Below are 17,314 nucleotides of genomic sequence, written 5' to 3' on the forward strand. Positions count from 1 at the left end.
TCAAGTAAATAAATAAATCTTTAAAAAAATATCAGGGCAGTCAACATTTCCCCTTCTGTGAGACTCTATCCAACTCTGATTGGTAGGTGATGTTGAATGCAGTAAATGCAGAGACTCATGTTAGCAGCTCAGTGGGTTCTGGATCTTTCCCATACCTGATAGGCAGCTAATAGGGTCTTTAGGGTTGTGACATGACTGAGTTCACCCTAAAATACTGATGTACAAAGCGAACAACCAAATAACAACACCAGTAAGGACTGACTACATCCCAAAGCAAGCCCTTGCTCTTTATATAGACAACCGAATTGCATCCTCACAACAGCCCAGGAAGGGAGGTATTGTTTCTGATTTCGCATCTAACAGAAGAGAGTTGGGGAGGCTTTTCCAAGTTAGCCCAGCACAGGTTGTAAGTGGTAGAGCAGACTCACACCCACTCAGCTGTGCCACCTCTGGACCATCACATGCCCTATCTCTTCCATGCTGTTTCTTCCATCAGGAGATTTTTCTGCATCAGGCAGTCTCACTTTAAACAAGAGGCCTTCAGAAAGTTCACAAAAAATGTTTCAGTCTTATCCATATTTCCGTGAATGTGTTGAAGTCCTCTCAAATACGGAAGAGCTCAGAATGGTAAGGGGGGTTCCTTTTGGGCACTGGTTTGTGTCCCGGCTGCTCTACTTGCAATCCAGCTCTCTGCTATGGCCTGGGAAAGCAGTAGAAGATGGCCCACGTGCTTGGGCCCCTGCACCCACATGGGAGACCCAAAAGAAGCTCCTGGCTCCTGGCTTCGGATCAGCCTAGCTCCAGCCATTGCAGCCATCTGGGGAGTAAACCAGCAGATTGAAGACCTCCCTCTCTGCCTCTCCCTCTCTGTAACTCTACTTCTTAAATAAATAAATAAAATATTTTTAAAAAGAAAAAGAGGGGCTCCTTTTCATCTAGGAAAGAAATTCTCTTTTCCCCACCTGTAATGGACTATCTGGATTTTTATCCTAAAACAGAGTGGTGAGAAGACAGTTCATTTTCCTTGCTGCTGGCTACTTCTATCATGCACTGACTCTTACAGAGAAATGCTGAATTGTAACTTTAAATAATTAAAGGCTGTCAAAAAAGCACTAAAAGTGGACAAGTTGCTGAAAATGATAAATTCATCAAAGATATCCAAATTTTGCAAATATACATGAAATTGATTTCACCCTGTAAAAATACTAGTGTGAGCTAGGTGACTTTTAAAACTCTTATTTACTTGCTCTGTAGTCTAAATTGAATAGAGTCGAAGTTAGAAGTGAAATTTATTTTAGTTTCTAGGCTAACTGACTTGCTATTTCTCACACGGATTAGCCAAAGTGGTCCTTTTTTCCCTACTTGCACAGCGTCTGGTTGTCAATGATAATAACAATAGCAGCAGCCCTCGGTAAACAGATATTCACAACTGAAATATGGCCACGCCCACCTCCACAGAATGATAACTCCTCCTGTATCCGCTGTTACCTTTGTTTTGTATCTCCATGGAACACTATGTGCTCCCCCTGGTGGCCAGAGCGACACCTTTCGCTCTCCAGATCAAGCGAATGCCACCGGACTTACTTGACAACAAACCATTCACTTCACAAGTTTCAGATTCCAACGCAACTTTTTAAAAACTCGATTTCCTTAAGCTCATTAAAATATCTTGCTTAGTTTGTATCCAAGAGATTTGTTGTGAAAGCAAAACCACCTAGTTAAAAATATTTTATTGTTCGCTGTTTGGGGCAAAATAAGATCTTTGAAAGCTAAAGTTGCATCCACCACCAAAGGAGGGAACCCCCAAAAGTTAAAATTGCTTGGTTAATCTAAGATTGGAAGTAATTTACCAAGTCAGTATCTCTCATCAGAGAGAAAAGAAACAAAAAAAGTTACAGGGTAGGGGGCAGGCATTGGGTTTTAGAGGTTAAGATACTGGTTACGATGCTGCCTGGGAGTAAGACCCCTGGTTCTCTTCTCTGTTTCTGGCTCCAGCTAATACAGATATGGGGAAGCAGGGGTAATGGTTCACATAATTGCCTTCTGGGACAAGCTTCTGCAACACCAGCATCCCATATGGACACCGGTTCAAGTCCTGCTGCTCCACTTCCAATATGGCTCCCCATTAACATGCCTAGGAAAGCAGCAGAAGACAGCCAAGTGTCTGCACCTGGCCTTGCACCCACGTGGGAGACTCAGATGGAAATCTTGGCTCCTGGCTTTGGCTTGGCCCAGCCCCAGCTGTGACAGCCATTTTGTGAGTGAATCAGTTGGGAAAAAAAAAAAAAAAAAGCTCATAAAACAATAAAACATAATTTTAGAGGCTGGCGATGGCGATGTGGCGTAGCAGGTAAAGCCACCATTTGTGGTGTCAGCATCCCATATGGGCACCAGTTCATGTCCTGGCTGCTCTACTTCTGGTCCAGTTCCCTACTAATGGCCTGGGGAAGGCAGTGGAGTGTGACCAAAGTGCTTTGGGCCCTGCTGTCCTCTTGGGAGACCTGGAGGGAGCTCCTGGCTCCTGGCTTCAGCCTGGCGCCAGCCCTGGCTATTATAGCCATCTGGGGAGTGAACCAGTGAATGGAGGAACTCTCTCTCTCTCTCTCTCTCTCTGTCTCACACACACACACACACACACACACACTGACTTTCAAATAAGTAAATAAATCTTTATAAAAAACAGAATTTTAAAAGTTGCCTAATAGGACTGTAATTTAATAGCTGAATAAACACTGGATGGACGTATTTATTCTTAAGAAGAAAAAAGAAGTGGAGGCAACCCAGGTGGTTACATTGTAATGCAGTTGAAATTCCATCAGTGGTGTAAACTGTCATTGGGATTCTGCGTTTAGCTTTGGCCAGCCCAGAAACAGATGTGCTGCAACGGGAATCCATGGCTGCGTCTCCCAGAGAAGAGCCCTTGTGAGGGAAGCCAGCGGTTCACTGGTCTCCACTCCAAAGCAGGGACCAGACCAAATTGAGGGTAATTGTTCCAAGTGTTTAGAATTCCCACATTGGATTGGGGCTAAATGTGTGGTTCTCATTTTATGGCCTTGGAAAAGAAGACAGTGAGATTCCTCCTTGTTCTGCACCCAAAAAAAAAAAAAAAAAAAAAGAAAGAAAAGAAAAGGAGACAGATCCAAAAACAGAAACCAATATTTATATATATTTATATAATATATATTTAAGTTTAGATACAAAGGTTTGGCCAGAAATATTTCAGCCACAGGACATTTCTTCGGTGAGTGGGGCCACAGTTCATATGGCACGGTCAAGGTGAAGACGAAAAACCATTTTGTGCTTAATAATTCCTACCCAGTAAAAGAAAGGAATCGAATGTTTCTCATTACATAGCCTGTCCGGATGCATAATCCTTTCCACAGAGCTCATCGGGCACATTCTGGCACGATTCTAAATTCATATCAACCAGCATAGCGTGCAGCAGGTAGGATTTCTTTTGAAAAGAAACCCAGGCTGATGTAATTCTAGCGAGGGAAGCTGATGCCAGGAAATCGACAGTGAGCCTTAACCTGGACCGCGGTTCGATGAAATAAATCCCATCCTCTTTACGGAGTCAAGACAGCAAGGCAGTGGGGGAAAAGCAGTCGCCAGCAAGTGGGGTTCAGCATCGGAGGTTAACGCCACACTGATTTAGGGGAATTGGGGGAGTGTGAAAAAGAGCGTGGGTGCCGAGGTTGGCTGTTTGAACTGTATGGGTCAAAAATGCTTCTTCAAACAAGTTCCTTCTCCCACCCCTTTGCCTTTGTCTCTTCCCTGGCCCAGAGATACCAGCTCCCTCTGAAAGATAAGGAAAGAGCATTCCCCCCAGCCCTTGGGTATCTCCATGGAAGAAGAAGCTCTGTGTCCCACCCTCTTGGGCCTCTTTGCCTTTCAGTTTGCTTTCCTGCTTGCTTGCCAAGAAGGAGCCACCTTTCTCAGGGAAGTGACTGTGGCCTGTTCTAAGAACTTCTCCCACAAGGAACGCCACAAAATCCCGTCTTTATTCATGGACGGCACGAAGCCGGCCTTCTAGACAAAACCCTGTTTTTAATCAGTCCTTGTTGATACGCATCCGTTGAAAAGAATAAAGTGAATGCAGAGGAGCTGAGGTTGCTGAACGTCGAGAGCAGCCTCCGGACCACATGGCTGTGTGCACAGAGTAACTTTGCGCGTGTGCTTCTGCAAAGCCCATACAAACAGGCGTTCCGCTCTATGCTTGTGTGTTTTTTTTTTTTTCCTGGAAAGATTCCTAAGAGTTCAGTGGCATTCACCTTGAAGGACTGGGCTGAGGGTGGGAAGAAACTTTCATTTTTAAGGTTTCTGGGCTGTTTTGTTTTTTTTTTTTTTTTTTTTTTTTTTTTTTTTTTTTTTTTTAGTAATGCACATCTTTACTTTGAAAAACATCAAAGGGATCTCAGCATGCTAAGATGTTCACCTTTGTCCAATTTTCTGTTGAGTGATTCGCTCTATATTTTTACATTTTATTCTCAGATTATAAACTAAGAGACCAGTGCTAAGAGCAAAGATAAGCAGCCACTGGGAGTGATTCTCAAAGTATTCCATACAACAGGTACTGTGTAACTTTTTAAAAATTTTTTGATTAATTATTTGTTTGAGAGGCAGAGACAAACAGCTCTGGCTCCCATACTCTGTTTCACTCCCCAAATGGCTACAAAGGCCCATCCAGGAGCCAGAACTCGATCCACATCTCTCACATGGGTGGCAGGAGCCCAGTCACTGGAGCCATCACTGCTGCCTCCCCGGGGTCTGCATTGTTGGGAAGCTGGAAGGAGACAGAGCAGGTATTTGAATTCAGGTACTCGGATGTAATCCACAGCCATCTGAAACGCTAAATGAGGCCACTCCCACTATTGTGATGTTATGGTGAGTCTTCAGTACTTTCACAGATCCATACCACATGGAGAATAAAAACGAAATATTCCAACAAGATCTTTTGGAAAATATTTAAATTCTGGGTCCCCCATAATCTTAGACGTGACTCCCCTAACCTCTGCTAATGCCTAGAGCAAAATCACTCTGAAGAGGTGAAGTCACACCAGCACCAGTCTCACAACAGGCAAGATCATGCGGGGTGTGCATTTCACAGACAGGAACACAGAGCAGTTACCTCCCTCTGTCACACTCAGAGGAGCCAAGTTCACAGCGGTCCCTCTGCCTCCCACAGGAAAAGCCAAAATCTGTGGCTAAGGGACACCTGACCTCCATGAATGCTCATCTCAGGGCCATGGAACTCTGCAGGTCCCACCTCCGGCCACAGGACAGGGAGAACAGCAGGGGACAGAGCTGACAAATGCAGGTGGTGTTTAAGACAGAAGCCCGTGGCAGCCCTCCATCCACTGCATCCCCCAAGTCTTCAACCCACTAACCCTGATGAGCCTTGACACAGAACCAGGAGGAGAATTGCGGGGGGGCGGGGGTTACGATTTGGAGGCAGTGCGTGCTGCATAGACGCTTCCTTTTTTTTTTTTTTTTTTTTTTTTTTGACAGTGGACAGTGAGAGAGAGAGACAGAGAGAAAGGTCTTCCTTTCCCGTTGGTTCACCCTCCAATGGCCGCCACGGCAGGCGCACCGCGCTGATCCGATGGCAGGAGCCAGGTGCTTCTCCTGGTCTCCCATGGGGTGCAGGGCCCAAGGACCTGGGCCATCCTCCACTGCCTTCCCAGGCCACAGCAGAGAGCTGGCCTGGAAGAGGGGCAACCAGGACAGAATCTGGCACCCCGACCGGGACTAGAACCCAGTGTGCCAGCACCGCAGGTGGAGGATTAGCTTTTGGAGCCGTGACCCCGGCCTCCTCTTGTTTCTTCAGAAACCAGCAGGATGCTTTCCTCGGGACTTAAGCAAAGCCAGTTCCTCTCCCGGCAGCAAAGGAAGCTGCATGACTGTGATTGCAGGAGCCTTGTTCGCACCTTTCTTCTGTCGCTATGATCAGCTTCTCTGCGGGGTACACTGAGATAAGATAAACAAGCTTCCATACTCCTGTAATTCAGAACTTGACACAGAGTCGAGAGAAAATAAATCAAGTCAGTAGCCCTCAACATTCCCATCTATGAAATGGAGACTTTGAAAGACAAGGCATGTTGAAAACCTGAGAAGAAAGATCTCTATATAAAAAAAAGCAAGTAATAGCATGATATTCTTAGATTTGTATCTGCCAACTATACTGAATCTGTTAAAAATGAATCAAAATTTCAAAAAATAAATTAAAATTTTTTAAAAGCAGAAAAAAGCAAGTCCTCTTGTAAGATTGCTGTCTTCAACAGGTGCTGCTGCAAAGTGACGCAATGAAAACCATTGCCAACGGATTCCCTTCCTGGGTCCAGAGCAGACAGCACCAAGCAGGCAGCTCTCTCCCAACAAGCCAAAGCTTCCACTCAAAAACCTCTTCCACTAGTTTCAGAAAGCCAAATACAGGAAGGAAAACACACACACACACACACAAAAACAATTGTCCAGAAATGCCTTTGTGGTTTAAAAAAGAAAGAAAACCTACATGTGTGGTAAACTGCAATCATTTTTCTTTAGCATTTAGGATGGAAATATTCTGAAAAAGATCTCTACTGGTCACTCCCTGCCTCTTCACCACTTTATTCCTTGAAGAACTGATTTCACTTTAGAATGCTGTCTGCACATGGTCTCCCTTACTCGGTTTCCCAGGGACCTGGCAGTTCCCAGACAACCACGTCCATCTTTTTGGGGACGGAAGGTGCACCGCCCCCCACCACCATGCACACACCTCTCCCAATTCACTTTCTCTTGCCCTCCTGGGCTGCAAGTGCTCCTGAATGAACCAGTTTCTCTGCTGGTAGTCATCCAGCGAAGGCGGGGCACCAGGACATCCACCACACTCTGAATTCAGACACAGACCAAGTACGTTTCACTTTCCTTTATTCAAAGGAAACTTCACAGGTGATGTCAGACTCACCAATGAAACCTTTATGACTACAAAATTGCATGCCAGCCAGGGCCCCACCACCAGTGCACCTGAACTTGGAAGCAGTTAACAGTGTCTGGCTCTAGGAGAGACACTTGCTGGGTTTTTCTGATCCCCACCCCTTGCAAACCAGCAGCCCGAATGTACCCTTTGCATCAGAAACAGTTTGGGGCTTAAATTAACAAATGTGCTGACCCCTGAACTCCAAACACAGTGCTGTGCCTCTGGTTCCCTCTGGGACACACAGTTTTCTATCTACAGAAAACAGCCCCAGTGTCTGCCTCATGCTACCCCAGTCTGCTTTGGGGGGTGACGTTATCTTGGAAACAAAAAGAAGCCTGGCCACAGAGGCTCTGAGAAAGCACACATTTACAGACAATGGGCTTTGGTGGGAAGGGATGGGATCAGTTCATGGAGGTTTTGTTCAGGTTTGTTATTACAAAAATATATAATAAAGGCTTGGCTTCTCTGTTCATTTCCTGGGTCGCAGCCTCAGCTCCCATTAGGGCTGGGAGGGTCAGACTCGCAGGGGAGAGATAAGGGGCTGGCGGGGAGACAGGACAGGGGAGCTGCACAAATACAGAAAGGAAATAGAGCCCAGGACCAAAAAAATGGCAGGAAAGGCGAGAGAGGAACAGCTACGGGGTGGGGAATCAGCCGAGAGAAACGGGGGAAGATGGAGAGAGCAGAAGGACAGGGAACAGGAAAGGATGGAGAACATGATGGAGGGAGGGAGATGGACAGGCGATGGACCAAACAGGAATTTGAGGCCGGCAGGACGAGAGAGGCCACGTTGGAGCAAGGATCGCGATGAGGGTGCAACAGTCCAAGGTCAATGTTCCGAGAAGCCTAAATCCCCGGCAGATGTGGGGAGCGTGGCCAGTTGGGCCAGAGGCAGGCAAGACCCAAGGGCAGCCGGGGCGCTCCCCCGCGGGCACCGACTTCCTACCCGCGGCGTCGTCCTCCGGTCCTGCACGCGCAACTCGCCGCGGCTGCCGGGCCGATGTGCGCGCCCCGGGCCGACGGCAGCTCCGCCGCTCCCTCGGGGCTCGGGCTTCGGCCAACGCCGGCCCCTAGGAGGTCGAAGCCGGGATGGGCAGTCCGTGTAAGCTACTGAGGGTGTCCGTCGCCTTGCTGCCGGGACTGGGGGGTTTCCGATCGGCCACTGCGGGAAGAAGCACAGGGGCGTCGGATCACTGCCGAGCTTGGCGTAGGCTGAGGCTCCGGGGAGGGGGAGGGGGGGCAGACATCGGCGGCAGCGCAGGGATCCGCGGGTGGACGTCGGTCGCGTGCGCTCGACCCCTCGAGGCTTTGGAAGAAGGAAGCAGAGACCCGAGACTCCCGGGGCGGCCCTGCTTCCCGCTCCCGCAAGGGGCCACGTGAAATGGCGCTTTGGCAGGTGTGCCAGGCCCTCTGCCCTGAACCCTTCATCATCCGCTCAGTAAGGGACAGCCCCGCGCCCCTCCGCCGGGCCCTGCAGACACTCCAGGCCCCCTCGGCGTGTGCGCCTGGAGTGAGGAGCAGCCGGAGTCAGAGATCTGCGGACACCTGCGGCTCAGGGCGCTCGCTGTGGGCAGCCTGGATCCCCCTCCTCCTCAAACACAGGCTCCCCGGATCCGCTGTTCCCGCGAGATCCGGGCATCCAGATGCGCTCACCACCGCGCAGCGGCCCATCTTGGGGCCTCTGGGCCTCCCGGATTAAGTGACAGTGGGCTTTGCCAGATCAGGCGGTCTCCTGCGCCTCGCTCTGTGATTTAGGGTTTTGGGAAGGGGCCCAGGTTTTTTGCTACTGAAAGCCAGAGAGTGACGCCACCGTTGCGCAACCCTGTTTTTCCTTTCCCAATCCCGGGCGGCCCAGCTGCTTCTGCACCAGGAGGCTCAACCTAAAGGGGGAAGTGGGAGAAACCTATTTCCATGTTCTCTTTTCCCCAACAAGTCTTCCTTAAAGGGTGAGCTTCAAGCGCCTGCATTTGCGACGAGAGGAAACTCTTGGTTTGGGTTTTTATTTTTATTTTTTTCCTTCCTGCCCCTGTCCTCTCCCCAGCTCCCTGCACAACTTGCTTTGGCCTTGGTGGAGCAGGACCGACAACATGCGCGCGCGCGAATTCAAACAAAAAATAAAGGCGGGCGAGGGTTTCTGAGAGATTTTGAAGAGGTCTCGACCCCTTGGCTCCTCCGGGCCTCTCCTTCCTAAACCTGGCTGCAGCCTTCCCGCCAATGAAATGCCCAGACCTGGCTCCGTTCTCACACTGCAAGGTGAGGATCTGTTTACAAAACATGAGAGGCTGGGGCTTTCTTAGCCAGGCGCCCGGTACCTTAGAGACAGCGAGAAAATGAACTGGTGAAATATCAACACCCGGGAGCCCCCAGACAGATTCCACCCCACCCTACACGGGCGAATCTCGCTGCGTTTTTAACTCTGTCCGCGCCATTCCCTCCTGCGGGAGCCCGGGCTGCGCGGAGTGGCGGGGTACACCTCCGGGGCCTGAGCTTGCCCTGGGAGCTTTGCAGGCTCTTTTCATCTCAGGAGCTAGGATGGGGACAGGCTGCCAGGGCAGGGCCCGCGGGAAACGATCTCCCGCGGCTTGGTCAGCCGCTGCGGGGCTGGCACGGTCCTCGCCCTGGTGCGCTGCGCTTTGGGCATTTTCCAAGAACTAAGACCAGCGCAGAGACAACTGCAGCACACATTTGCTTTGTGTGAATACGATGTCTTACAGATCTGATTTCCCAATCCTGAGTCTTTACAAAGAATCCCTAACCCAAGGACCTATGGTTTCAGAAAATAGGTTGAAAATAACCACTGACGGTGGTCACCTGAAGCCAGGGGCAGAGGAGGCCAGGTAAGAAGGAGATGTTCAGGTTCAGAGTCCTAGAACCAATCCTTCTCCGTGAAGGTGAAGTGGACCTCCCCACCCTTCTCTCAGCTCCAAAGAAATAGTTCCCTTTTATAGGACGATAAATGTCAATCATCCTTTTTTGCTTGCATAGTAGGGAACCCAGACTCATCTAACCAAGATAAAATTGATAATTTCACATCTGGCTAGTCTTCCTTTAAACACTAAGATGTTTGTTTGCAACTAATTTAGAAGACACACTAACATATTTATATATATTTATATGCAGTGTTATGTGTATGCACTAAATGAATTTTTACTGACTATTCATAATGTAAAATTGTAAAAATGTAAAGAAATGCTTTTCTTACAAAAAAAAAAAGAAATTCAGTATCAACTACTCCGTTATGAATTGAACAGCAATTAGTTGATAGCAAAGTGTCTTATGGGACAGGTTTCTTGGAAGACATTAATGTCTTAAAGCAGGATTGGTGGGGGGTGGGGGGGAGAAGTAGTGATCTGTATTTTAAAAGACTTGCTTGGAAAAGGGCAGGAAATTTGAAGCCAGTTTTTTTTTTTTTTTTTTTTTTTTTTTTTTTTTGCCAGTGAGAAGTAAAATGCTACAGCCCAAGTATACACGCAAATACAGACAAGCAGCAGTTATTTTTGTGTACCTGTTTTTGAACAGAAACACCTACAGACCAGTTGAAGAGCGGGCCTGAGACATTTGCTAGTCCTCCCCTGAATCTTTAAGAATTGAGAGGAACGGAAATTGAATTATTAATGTAACAACTCAGGGAGCTAATTATTGCTATGAATTTTGAAAGCAGGTAGGAAGCCGGAATAATGGCCAAAACGCAGTGCGCACCAGGGCCATTCAGTGACTCTGTTATTTCTGCAAAGGAAAGTATTTGCTAAAAACAAACAAACAAACCAAAAAACTCACTCTTGCCAGTGAGCCTGTTGAAATCATTCCCCTCCTGAGTTATCGAGAAGTAGTTTAAATTTAGGAACTGCATCAGTCACCTTCTGTTTGTTATCTGCACAGCACAGTTTGTTTCTGACGCAGAGTCTGAGACGGGTCCAGGACAAAGGGGCTGTTTGGGAAAGGGACCACATCCCTTGTCAAAGATTTGGGGTTTCTTTTTCCTCCGTCTTCCTTCTCCTTAGGATCAACTCAGGGGAAACAATTTAAATTTGTGAATATGTCTTTCGAATTCAAACGATTTTGCTTAGTTCAGCAACTTTGTAATAGAAGTAATAAAATAAATTCCGTATCAATTTCTATTTAGCAGGTGAGCAGAACCCTGGAGAAGTGGATTAGAGACCAAGGATGAGAAACCAAGCAAAGCGCTCATCCTGACTCCTCAGCTGTTAAGCTTCAAGGAATCCTGTCAACTTTAAAATTTTTCCTTTATTTTGGTTCTCCTATAAACGCGCAACAGACATTATCCTATTATCAAAATTAAATTTCAATTTTAAGAAAATTCTAAACTCTCAATTGCATAAATTTCCTTTACTTGAATTTGTCTATAACGAGGCAAATCAGTATTGTTCTAATATCCCAGGGTGTTTGTGCTCTAGGAAATGTGGAAATAAAATAGCTACCTTTTTTCGACTTCACTGTTACAGGTGGCATCTGAACAGCAGCACCACCCCACTGTCCACTTAGCCACCAGCCAGCCCCTCCCCCACCAGCCTCAGCAGGTGCCAAGCAGATCTGCAAGCAAAGCTCATTTTATTATCTGGGAACATCCCCTCCACCCGTGCTGTCCCCGGGTTTGTGTTCTGCTCTTTTCTGCTGTGTCGGGACCTTCTGGGGGTGGCTCCCTCCATTCCCCAGGGCAGCTAGAGTCACAAATTTCTGGTGATCGGGACCCAAACACAAGCAAGTTAGAAATTAGCAAATTCAGACACTGCTTTCACCAAAGGAGGAAAAGGAGGACTCCAGGCAGGTGTGCTTGTTCAGAGGTTAAAGGAAAAACCAGAGCCCTTCACACAACAGACAGTAATACCGCAAGTCTGTTAGCTGGCGCATTAGGGACTGGATTTGTGAAAGAAAGCGGAGCGAGGAGGAGGAAGATCAAGCAGCCACATTTCTCACAGACAGGAGGACCCAGAACCACAGAGTTCCAGAATGTGACTTTAGGGCCACACAGGTGGAGTGCTCTCTGTTTTCCCACGGGATGTGTTTAAGGAAAAAAAAAAGGAATACAAAAGGGTCTGGCTTAGGAAGGGGTAGGGAGAAAACAGGAACCTGGAAGAAACAGCTGGGCTGTGTGTCTGCCCGGGGGCCTGGTGAGGACATCAGCTGTCGCTGGCAAGTGCAACCCCAGCTCAGGTGCCAGGACAGGTCCACCACTCATGGCCACAGAAATGTGGGCCCCAAGCGGTGCCTTCTAGACCCTTACATGGGAAGCCGGAGAGGAACAATAACTTGGCTGGGGAGTCCAAGAACCAGGCGCAAACCCTGGAGTCCTGTTTGCTAGCCTGACCGGTCTCTGTACAAGTCGAGAGACCCTTCTTGATCCCCCGGCCTCACTGAGCCTCAGGTGTGTAGAAAGACACCTGCTAGAAAATAATCTGCTGCAGAAAGTTCCAGACCGAAGGTCTAACCCAAAGGGAGGGTTCCCGCAAGCGCCACCCTGGCCTTTCCCAAGCTCACTCCCCTTCTCCCGCACGCTTCCTCACCCCTCCAGGAGCTGCCCGCGCCCCTCACCTTCTCGGCTGGGGTGCTTGAAGGTCATGAGCTCCCCGCCGTGCACCGCGACGCCGGCCCCGGGGGGCGCCAGCGGGGGGCCCTGCGCCGGCGGCCACGGAGGACCAGGCGCGAGGTAGCCGCCGCCTGGCGCGCTGTATACGCCGTGCTGGTTGGAGGCCGGGTAGGCGCAGGCCGGGAGGAAGCCGCTCACAGCGGAAAGGCCGGAGGCCGACTGCGGAGGCGGAGAGGGACACATCAGGCCAGGGGAAGCAGAGGGGGCCACCCGCCGTCTCCATCAGCTCGCGCGCTCGCCGCGGAGGTCCTAGGCAGCGCCCGGCCCTACGTTTCGTAGTGAGGATTCAGGGGCCACAAAGATGTTGGAAACTGCAAATTGCTTAATAATAAAAGATAAAAGGTTCCCGAGAAAGGGGTCCCCGCCAGTCTAGGCTTTTGTAGCGGAAAGACAAACCAGTCCCCTCCAGAGCTCGCGTGACGGAAACGCCGCTACGACATGCCCGCTGGCCTGCGTGTCCCGCACAAAGAGCCGCGCGCCCCGGGCGCTTTCCGCAGCACTCGTCGCCGTCTCCTTCCTACCCTGCTCCCGGTTACCTGGCTGTATTTAATGTCCGCCTCCAAGGCGGGTTTCTCGAGCCCGTTCACGGCCGGGGTGGCGGGGAAGGCGGTGCGGTTGACGCCGGCCCAGTCTTCCATCTTGGGGGAGTAGGCGGCGCCTTCGCTCCCGGCCAAGGCCCCTGCAGGGGACAAGGGACAGGGCTGGAAGCAACTCCGCGGCTGGGCGGAGCACGTGACCAGACGCGCGCCTACAGCCTCCCAACCCTAAAGGAGAACCAAGCGCGCGGCCAGGGGTCCCCCAGTCCCTGGAGGTGGCCAGAAGTCAATCGGAGGCCAAGGGACCCCGAGTTTCGCTTTCACTCCCAGCGGGCCAGGGCAAAGAAAGGCAGCAGCGAGGCCTGTCGCTCGCTGAGCTCTGCCGATGACCCGCTTCCCACGAAATCAGGGGCCTCCGGCTGGGAGCTGACCCATGGGGTCGGCACTTTCAGTCACGGGGGTCCACCGGCAGCACCCAAAAACATCCCAAGCGCAAGTTCACGTCTCAACAAGCACGCGGCAGGGGCGGAGATAGGAGAAGCTTCTAGCGTTAATTGCCCCCAGGCCACCCTTGGTCTCCCCAAAACTCCACGACCCTGCCTGTGTCCCGGGCGCGCACCTGCTCCTCGAGCGTGGAACCCAGGGAAGCTCCAAATTTGGAAGGGTCAGCTCCCCAAGAGCTGCCTGCTGTGGTTCCCAGGGAACCTGTGGCCCCAGACTGGGCGGGAGACCCCAGCGGGAGCAAAGAGGGTGGGCAGCCTCCGGGACCCGCACCACTGCCCTTGGAGCTAAGCGCTCAGTTTCTGTCCGGTTGAGGCTCCTTTCTCTTGAGCGGCGGTGAATTTTACTTCCTACCCCTCCTATTGAGTCACTCCAGGCCTGCTGCTGGCGGCAGGGGGTGGTGCCAGGAGACCCGGTTCAGGTCCTCAAGGGAGGGTGCTTCCCAAGTCCAGCACCAAAGCTGCACCAATGCCCACCCACCCCCATATCCGCCGCACTTCTCCTCCCCCAGAGATGACCAACAGTTTGAGTTCTAATTGCAGGCAAAAAGCGAGTGCCCTTTGAGGGTGGCTACAGCCCCGGGTGTGCCATCACCAAGACCTGCCAGGCCGCAGGAACCGCTGACGCTCAACCTATCGCTCCGGGGCCCCCTGTTGCTTCTTCCTTAAGAGCAGCCATTAGGTCGAGGAGTGGGGACAGAACCCTGGCGGGGTGGGGAAGGGAGTCCGGAAAGGAGTCAGGAAAGCTAAAGGAAAGGTCCTCAGAATTGCCTGCGCGGTTTGTTGTACTTAGATTTGTCGATAAGGGGTTGTATGCTTATTGCAAGAATGAAAAAAGCACAATCCAGGCCTCAGAATTTGTGGTCGCGGATGGCTCTTCCACATGGGAAATATTTTCCATATTTGCCATAAAACGTTCAAGATGTCTAGGGACTCCCACGGAAAAGCCCAGGACCCCCGGCTTCCCTTAGCCAGACCCAAGCCCTCACCTGGCCAGCAACCAACATCGGGTAGGAGGGCAAGGAGGACCGCTCACCCACCCGCCCGCCTGCCCCTGTTCTGCCCTTGGGAGGAAGACTTCCGAGGCCGCCACCACTGACCTGTTTGCTCCATGAAAGTCCGGATGCCCAGGATGTTGCTGACCGAGTGCGCCGAGGGCCACGAGCGCGGGATACTGACATGGCCCGCCGTGCCCGGGACCCCGGGGTGGCTGCCCATCTTGGCGCCCGTGGGCGACACGGGGCTGGGGTAGGGGTATTGGTAGATGTGGTTGTAGGGCAGCGCGGGCTGCGGCGGCGGCTGTTTGCTCGCCTCGTAGGGCCCGGGCTGCGCCAGACTGCCAATCTTATTGCGAAGAATGCGGCTGATGGAGCTCACTGAGGGCACGTTGTATTTGTCACAGACGCCGTCGGCCAGCAGCCGGTCGCGGATCTCCCAGGCGAAGATGCCGGGGTCTCCCTGCTTGTAGTCCCGGATGTGTTTGACCACGTTGGGGGTGGTGACGCGCGGTTTGCTGCCGCCGATGGCGCCTGGTAGGATGGAGCCAGTTTCGTTGTAGCGCGCCAGGATCTTGCTCACGCAGCCGTGGGAGACGCGGAGCTGCCGGCTGATGTCACAGGGTCGGATGCCCAGCTGCGCCAGCTCCACGATACGCAAGCGGATGGCATTGGGCAGGGGGCGGCCGTTGACAAACACGCCTCCCAGCTGGTTCACCTCGCCGTACGTCTGCTCTGCGACGCGTCCCGCAAGAGCGCGCGGGAGGGGGAGAAAACACCGGCGGGTTAGCCAAGGGCGGCCTTGCGGGATGCCGGGGACTGCACCCAGGCGTGCCCCCGAAGGTGCCCCACAGGCCCCCAGCACAGCTAGGAGTCCTGGATCCGTCTCCTAGGGCGCAAACCTGCACTCTCGCCCTGCAACTTTGGGGATATCTACTTTGGACACCTCTGTGCCACCCCCCCACAAAGGACTCGCCGAACCGCCCCCCTCGAGGGCTAAGGACATCCAGAGAACGAGAATCGTTAGGGACCCAGCACCGGGTCGCGCAGGGAAAGCGGTCCTGAAGGAAGGGAGGCGCGACCCACCGCATCCGCCCAGCCCGCCGTTCCTGCCTGCCTATAGCCCCTTACCCATAGCGCGCGGGCCAGCCAGCAGCCTGGCGCCGGAGCGGCGGCAGCTGGGCCCGGCGCAGTCCGGGAGAGCTCGGGCGCCGCCGCCGGGGGCGAGGCATAGAGGGAGCGCGCGCGCGAGCCGAGAGCCGCGGCGGCCCGGCCGCGGGCTGCAGACGCGCGGTGCCCCGCCCGCCCCGGGGCCGGCTGCCGCCGCCGCTGCCGTCCGCTCCCAGGACACTCTCCACGCCCGCGACCCCAGGCCCAGGGTGAACTTCATCCGATTGGGAGAAATTCGTCTGACCGGGAAGCGGCGGCTTGCGGGAATCAATTTGACGTGTCCTCCACGTCAATCTCGGCAGTCACGCCGGGGACGCGCGAGTTGGCAGCTCATTGGTTCCCGTCACTGCGCCCCGGCGCCCCCCTCCCCGCCCTGAAATTCTACCCTCGGCTCCTGCCCTCCCCCTCGGCCCTCCCCCACCCCGCCGGAACCCACCCCCTACACACACACACACACACACAGGGCCCAACCCCAGCTGGGCCTGGGACCTTGCGCTGGCGCGGAGTTGCAAGCAGTGCCGTCCCTCTCCTGGTTTCGGGAATGACTGGGAAGTCACTTTAAATCGTTTTGGTTTCAGTGTTGCGACCACCTCCCTCGCCCTTACAAAAAAAAGACAGCGGAGGGTAAGGGCAAGGTGATTTAGGGGGTGGTGGTCTCAACCACCCGGCTCCGTGCGCACAGCAAGGTGAGTGTGCGGCCCAGGGGCAGGGCGCCTGGAGAGGACCGCGCGGGCGCTTTGCCACGGAGCCAGCCCCGCGCATCCCATTTCTGACCAACTCTGCAGTTCTGCTCTCAGGAAATCCTCATCCCATAGGTGATCACCCACGCCCTGGAAACCATGGGGGTGATTTGCTGACGCGAGAAAGGGGACCGTTCCAGGTTGTGACCCCCGCGGCCAGGCCCACCCACCAGAACTCGTTCTTCTCCAAGAATGACGCGGGGGAGGGGGAAGGGGCGCCCGACCCGCGGTCCCAGGAGCACAGACCCGGCGGCCTCGGGTCGCAGATGGCAGGAGGCCACCGGCTTAGCTTCCGCTCTAGGCCCGAAGCGCAGCTCGGTTCTCCCAGACCGCACAGCCCCGCACCCTTCCACCCCAGGAAGGCGCGGGGTGGGGGTGGGGGTGGCTTCACCTGACGCCTCCTGGAGCTCTGTTAAAGCACCGGGCGGTCCTTCTCCTGCCTTCAAGCGGGCGTTTGCGAGGACCTGAATTCTTTGGCCCTGGCATTGAACGCCAACTCGTTTTCCGCTCTGCATCAACCCACAGTCCTAGACTTCCCCAGCTTGTATCGCTAACCTTGACAATACCGGTGGGAGCCACGCGGTGGGGGCCGGGAGAGAGCAGGTGGAGGGGAAAAGCTCAGGGTTTTGCCCCTGAACTGACACCAGGAAGCCGAGATCCGGGGATTCTGAGCGTGATCCAGAAAGCGCCAAGGGCTGGAGCAGGAACGGGTTGGCCTAAAAGGGAGCCCGCGATCGCTCAGCGTCCCCAGGACTCCCGAGCGCTCAAGGAGCTCCTCAGCAGGTAAGACACCCGCGCCCCTCCCTCACCTGC

General features: G+C 52.8%; 1 protein-coding gene across 1 annotated transcript; it reads right to left on the reverse strand.

Annotated features, from left to right (window-relative positions):
- Window positions 1–8,025: 8,025 nt before the first annotated feature.
- On the reverse strand, window positions 8,026–15,981 carry PAX1 (paired box 1). Its single transcript, XM_062202247.1, has 5 exons — window positions 15,723–15,981; window positions 14,697–15,326; window positions 13,097–13,239; window positions 12,506–12,719; window positions 8,026–8,117 (listed from the first exon to the last, which is right to left on the reverse strand). Exons 1-5 carry the CDS (start codon window positions 15,979–15,981, stop codon window positions 8,026–8,028), a joined length of 1,338 nt encoding a protein of 445 aa, XP_062058231.1.
- Window positions 15,982–17,314: the final 1,333 nt, after the last annotated feature.

The sequence above is a fragment of the Lepus europaeus genome, chromosome 10 (assembly GCF_033115175.1).
Source record: "Lepus europaeus isolate LE1 chromosome 10, mLepTim1.pri, whole genome shotgun sequence".
Classification (NCBI taxonomy): domain Eukaryota; kingdom Metazoa; phylum Chordata; class Mammalia; order Lagomorpha; family Leporidae; genus Lepus; species Lepus europaeus.